Genomic DNA, 6,621 nt, shown 5'->3' with positions numbered 1-6,621 from the left:
AAGTATGCAGCACACTATGCATCCTTATTTTTAATAAGTCATATTTTTCCACAGAGTTTTTTCTATTGAGAAAAAGAATATTCCTAGTATTTTGCAATTTTTCTAAAGGAAACAAATTTGTTTTTGAGGCTCGATGACTTTTCTTCATCAGAAGCAATCAGTCCTGTTGTCTAGAATATATATGGCAGATAAATTTGTCTTATAAAATGTGTTCTGGGTCCAAGTATTTTTCTAAGGTTTATTTTTGCAACAGAGTCTCCATTCACCTGGGAAGTTTAAATTAAACTTTGAATATTTAGGAATATACATTCAAATTATAGCCTAAAAGTATGCATGGTCTGTTCTCTAGGAAAATTCAGTCCTGGTGCCTAATAATTATTTCTATTGCAAAAACTTGTACGAACTTTTTCGTAGCAAAAAAATGTCCTGAGTTGAAACGATATTTTCGAAAGCAACTAATCATTCCTAGAACCAGATGTTATCTTTTGCAAAGAATAATTCATAAAAAAATTTTGATCTGAATCCTGAAGATGTTATTTTCCAGATTTCTGAGGTAAATTTATTTAGCGTAAGTTTCCCGATTCGCATGCGAAAGTTAACGAAAATATTGAATGCTTCTATAAAGTCAACATATGTTTAAATACCATTGACAGTGAACCACATGAAATTGCCGCCTAAAAATATGCACCACACTTTTTAAGAATTTTAACTTGGGTGTAGTGATGGAAATTTGTTCAGCCTTGTTTTTAATAAATTATTAGACTATATTTATTCTTAATAATAATATTGTTAATTAAAAATAATTTAAGCCAACTCACATTTACTGTTCTCCTAAAAGTATGCAATAAACTTCAAATATTCTGAAATATATATTTTATGTGTGCTTATGAAAAAATTGCAGAAAACATTTGAATCCTTGGGAATCAATTAAGTTGAACTAAACGCATATGGCCTATAGACCTATAGATTTATTTCTGAATATGACAGGATTTCTCTGAACAAAATATGTTTCCACAAACGTAAGCGTTCCTAGCTTCCCTTCTTTTAGTCCCTACGAATGTCAAACACACTTTGTACATATTTTGCGAATCAAATTAAGTAGGCGTTTATTTTACCACATTATTAAAATTAAAATCAAATTCTTGTGAATCTTTCGCCTAAAACTATGCACCACACTTAACCTTATAATAAATAAAACCGGTCATCATGGATGGGAAATGTATAATGATTTTTCTATATTTAAATACCTCTTTGTAAAGTAAATTTCCACACTTTATAAAAACTAAGTACCAGATCTTGAAAATCTGCCGCCTAAAACTATGCACCATACTTTACATTATAATTTAAAACTTGCCAATATTGATGAGGAAGTTTAAATTATTGTGTCTGTTATTAAATACATTTTTGTTAATTAACATCCTACCCTTTTTAACTTTTCGAACTTGCTCTTTGTACTTTACAAAGCACCTCCCAATTAAATATTTCCATCGGTCTTTAGGTCTATCGGAATGGTCTTGTTCGGTCTGGTCTTGAGAAAATGTCAAAGTTATTGGTGACGATAGGTTATTTTGCCTCTTAGCCACTACAATGGATTGATTTTATTTGTTTTGAACTTTATAACCTCAGATTGATATACACGAATTTAGGGTGTGTTCGTTCGCCAGCTTGATCACTCACGTGTATTCAAATTGTGATTGATATTATTCTTTTTTATCAAACATTGTAGTATTTCTCTGCATGATCAGCCAGCATATGGTAGGATGAAAAGATACTGTATTCTTTTCTTTAAAAAAACTCAATATCATTGTTATTGTGAGGCAATAACAATTATGATATATAGCGTTATATATCTACACAAACATTTAATAATGATTAATTGTTTTATGATTTTGGTTTTCTTTCTCTAATGCAATGTGTTTGGGGTTTTCAAAATCACGTTAGTACTTTGACTTCTATGCAATGGAAGTTATTTGTTTTTTTTTTCATATAGCAAAGATTCTGTCTAAATTGTGCGCAAATTTTATAGAGTTCATAAATTGTTGTTGGTGTTGTTGTTGCAATTCAATTATTATTTAGTTTCATACAAAAGAAAAATATCTAATAATAGGTGCGTTTTCTGCTTCTGCTCAAAATTCTTTTGTATTTTTTGTTGAAAGACATTCTAGGTTTCCTATATTTTCCACAAGGTAGAACAATTAGTCTCTATCGTTATTTGAGGAAATATATTACGAACTTAAAAATAATGTACATTTTACTAAATATTAAATAATATACTTATGGTGTTTGCTCCTAAAAGTATGCACCGCGCATGAACGATTTTTATTATTTATTTTCAGAAAATTTGAATTATTGGCCGCTGTCCGTCGCTGAGAATATTTCGAACACAATATATATTTTTAAATATTAATAATAAATTAAATTAATAATTAAATATTAATATTAAAAATAATAAAATTTAATAATTAATATTCAGAAGTTTTTCGCCTAAAAGTGTGCACCTCACATGAAAAAAAATGTATTTATCGAGTTATTTTATCAATTTATTGAAATCATTATTTTAACTTTGTTTCTGACATGCGAAATCATATGACATCGTGATGTTCCTCTCGCCTAACAATATGCAACATACATATAAAACATATTTTTGATTTCTTACATATTTTCTATTTGAAGAAAAACCAGCCATTATTATTATTGACGTTTTTTGTTGTTGTTATTTTTTTAATGCCCGATCAATTTGACAGCTGTTAATATTGTATTGTAAATTGATTTGATTGGAATTTGAGTATTTTTCTTTTTTTTCGTTAATTTTTCTGACACTTTAGTTTGACAATGATTTATGGTTCTGTTCTGTAGCATGCAACAAGTTTTTTTTGTTTTCTATTCTATTTTTTGTTTTCTATCGGCAGCCATAGGCAACCGATTGTCAAACTGATAGCAATCTCCAAGTGTCAACAATTGAGGTCTTAATTTTTGTGCAACTACAAATTTTTCAAGAACAACAAAAAGAAAAAAATGATAATGAATATTGAATACTTATGGGCGGTACAATTTTTTGACAAAAAGAAGTACAAAAATTTGAAGAATTTTGAAAGAACAAGCATCACAAACACCAAATCAGAGTTTGATATAAAATATTTTTGAATTTTTGGACAGAAGTTCTTCGATGTTAAATTCTTTTATTTTTCTTTCTCATTTCAACACTGGGTGCCATTTTCATAAGATTTTAAGTTTATAATCTTCTGAAAAACTTTGTCAGTTGTAAATTTACTCATTAACATTTTAAGTCAATAATGTTCAGAAGCCTTGTTGGGCGCCATTTTCATTTTAAATCACTTCAGACAAATAAATTAAATTAGTTTTCGATGCTGCCGAAAAAAGAATCCACAAAATTATGGTCATAATTATATCCTTTTTCTATGTGAAGCAGCCACTGCTGAGCATAACTCATTCAATTTGGTTTGGAACCCCTTTTTGGGCGCCATTGAGACCCAATATATAAAAACTGTATATGATTCTTAAAAAAAATGCAAAAATATTCTCTTTTCTCTTCTCAATAAGATTGGAACACATTTCAAATGTCGACCCGGTTTTATTAACTTATATTGTGGCTCCTTGTTTGGCGCCACGCCAAAGGAAAACTTCAAAAAATATAACACTTTTCTGGAACATTGATTAGATCGGTGTTCTTGCCTTTTGACAATGTTTCCATTAATTAATTACGACTCCTTTTAAATTTCTGACACAGTCTTCAGCCTCGGAATTTTTTTGTGGCCCCTTGTTGGCCGCCAACTATAAACATTATTAAAATGAAAGTATATTTAGCACCAGAAAAGTATCAGATATTTTCACATACCCATTGTTTCGATCCATAGTCTCAGTAACTTATGGTGTGGCCTCTTATTGGGCGCCAACCGAAAAAAAACAACAAAAATTTATCATATCTTTCTTGAGAAATTGCCAGGCTTGTCTCTCGATTTAGATCCCAATCAATAATGTTGATCACCGTTTTAATTTCTTTTTTAGTCTCAGCAAATTATATTGCGGACCCATGTTGGGCGCCAACGAGAAAAACTTTACAAAATTGTCAAAACTTTTCTACACAATTGGCTTTTTTCTTTTGTTATTTTCAGACTTTTGTGAACAGTCTGTTTTAATTTCTGTCTTAGTCTCAGCAAATTAAATTGCGGACCCTTGATGGGCGCCAACGAGAACAACATTACAAGATTGTCAAACAATTTCTACACAATTTGATTTTTTTTCTTTTGCAATTTTCAGACTTTTTTGAACAGTCTTAGCCAAATACCTTCAGAGCCCCTTGTTGGGCGTCATTTTGTCTCAACCTTTATATTGTAAAATTCTTTTTTATTTTTAAATAAAAAAATTTTTTAGATATCTTTTTTTTAATATATTTCCTAAGTATTTTTCATTTTCCTATTGAGTTGTTACCCTTGTCAAAGTACCTCAAAATCCATGTTGCCAAAAATGCAACCGGGCATCGCAAGACATTGTAAATTTGCAAAATATTTCAAAACAACAACAACAAAAGTATTTACAAACAAATAAACAATCATTTAGCTAGACATTCATAAACATATTTAGATGCAAATGTAACAGCATCGTAAAGACTTCACAATAGAGTCGAATAAAAGCAAAAAATAGATATTGGATTAAGAAAAAATGCACCACGCCAAGGCAAAGGCTAGGCTAGGCGACATAATGCTGCAGACTACAACAATTGCCATGGTAATTGCAACAATTGTTTGAGCCTGTGACAACATGAATGCCACAGCCACTTGGTGGTGGTGTTTAAGGTAGAGGAACGTGACAATAAATTATTATTATTTTTTTTTATTATTTTTTTTCTTTTTTTTGGAAAATCAAACATATAGAAAAAATATATATTTTGAAAATTATGAACTGACAAGTTTATTAGAAATATTTGAATATATTGTTCAACATTTTGTAACAACAACAAAAAGGTACCAAGATGATGGCGGGAAGATTGATAACTACATCACAAAACTAGAATTATTTTCTTTCCTGATATTTTAAATCATTTCTGAACAATTTCAGCCAGTAAGGCCCCTTGTTGGGCGCCATTGAGACAACTACACGAAAACTTGTTTCTTGGATTTTTTCCTTTTTCAGTAATTTTGGAACTTGTTTCCTTGTATTATGTTGTGACCCCTTGTTGGGCGCCATCTAGATCTTTTCGACAAAATTTCAACCAGGAGTAAATGCTAACATAGAAATTGTTGTTCTTTTTTAAATATTTTTAAGATCTGACCATTTTGTCTCTTTTTCTTAATTTGCTCTTCTCATGTCCTTTCTTTTTTTCAGAACAAATGCAAAAACAACATGACAATATTATTAATAGAACTTCCATCAAGAATCAGTGCAATAAACCAATGATGAGATCAACATCACAACAACAACAGCAGGCAACAAACATGACATATCCGCAGCAAAGACAGCAACAACAACAACCACATGAGCAATCAATGCTTATCAATGGCGGCACCAATAACACATGTCAAAAATCAACTTCAACAGCAACACCGCCAGTCACCGCAACAACAACAACGACAACGGTGACGACGCCTTCAATATTTAGAACTAGAAAGTCCTCCCTGGCAGCGGATGAAGTTGATGCAACATCTGCCAACAGCAACAACAAAACAAAAACCCTGGAACAAGAAATTGAAGTTAAAAATGTGGACGGCGTTAATGTTGACAAAACTAACCACACAACATCAATGTCCGCAAACAACTCAAGTGCCTTATCATCCTCCGTACAACTGAGAACATCGAGTACAGCTGGTGGTAATGCAACCGCCACCTCAGCTACCATTCCACGTTGTAGTCTTAAGCAATACGGAAGCGTTAATGCAACAACCTCATCGACAAATCCACCAACCATGACAGTTGATAATCCTAACGAATCTTTCGAGGAGGACCAAGCCGGCTCCACCACTTTATTCGCAAATGTCACAAATGGCGATAACAGCCCCTCGTCGTCGTCGTCGTTAGCCGCTACCACCGAACAATTGGCTGAATCGGCCTCAAATTGTCGCAGTAAATTAGAAGCATTGGCCAATTTGGATTTGCCATTTAATTTAAGCAATTTGCCATTGGATATTGACGACGATGACGATCCATATTTTGTACTGCAAGAATATTTGGAACGGGTTAAGGTAAGTGGTCAATAGATAATTTTTTTTATTATTTTTAATTCAATATTTTCCAGTTTTCAAGAAATCTAATTAGAAAAATCGAACAGAAAATCTTCTAGTTATTAATTTACTTGTTATCCTGTAATTATGTTCGGGCCCCTGGTTGGGCGCCATTATATTCTAGTTAGAGAAGTTACACATATTTTTCCACAATTAAAAAAAAAATGCACAAGAAAAAGGTGTATTATTTGTTTTATTTCAAAATTTCTGGAATCATTTCTAACAATTAGATTTTGGCCCCTTGTTGGGCGCCATTCAGAATACCTTGAAAAAAAGTATCATATGTTTCTCTAAAATTTGCACAAATACGTATTCTCTTTCGTTTTTAACTAACTTCTGAGCAAGTTTCCGTTAATTTCATTATGGCCATTCGTTGGGCGCCAAT

General features: G+C 31.6%; 1 protein-coding gene across 1 annotated transcript; it reads left to right on the top strand.

Annotated features, from left to right (window-relative positions):
* Positions 1-5,504: 5,504 nt before the first annotated feature.
* On the top strand, positions 5,505-6,212 carry LOC133332775 (uncharacterized). Its single transcript, XM_061541150.1, has one exon. The coding sequence runs from the start codon at positions 5,505-5,507 to the stop codon at positions 6,210-6,212; it is 708 nt and encodes a 235-aa protein (XP_061397134.1).
* The last annotated feature ends 409 nt before the right edge of the window (positions 6,213-6,621 follow it).

The sequence above is a fragment of the Musca vetustissima genome, unplaced genomic scaffold (assembly GCF_032173495.1).
Source record: "Musca vetustissima isolate MV318-11 ecotype Yass unplaced genomic scaffold, APGP_CSIRO_Mvet_v1 utg165666, whole genome shotgun sequence".
NCBI classification, from domain to species: domain Eukaryota; kingdom Metazoa; phylum Arthropoda; class Insecta; order Diptera; family Muscidae; genus Musca; species Musca vetustissima.
This window is presented reverse-complemented; position numbering and strand designations above follow the sequence as displayed.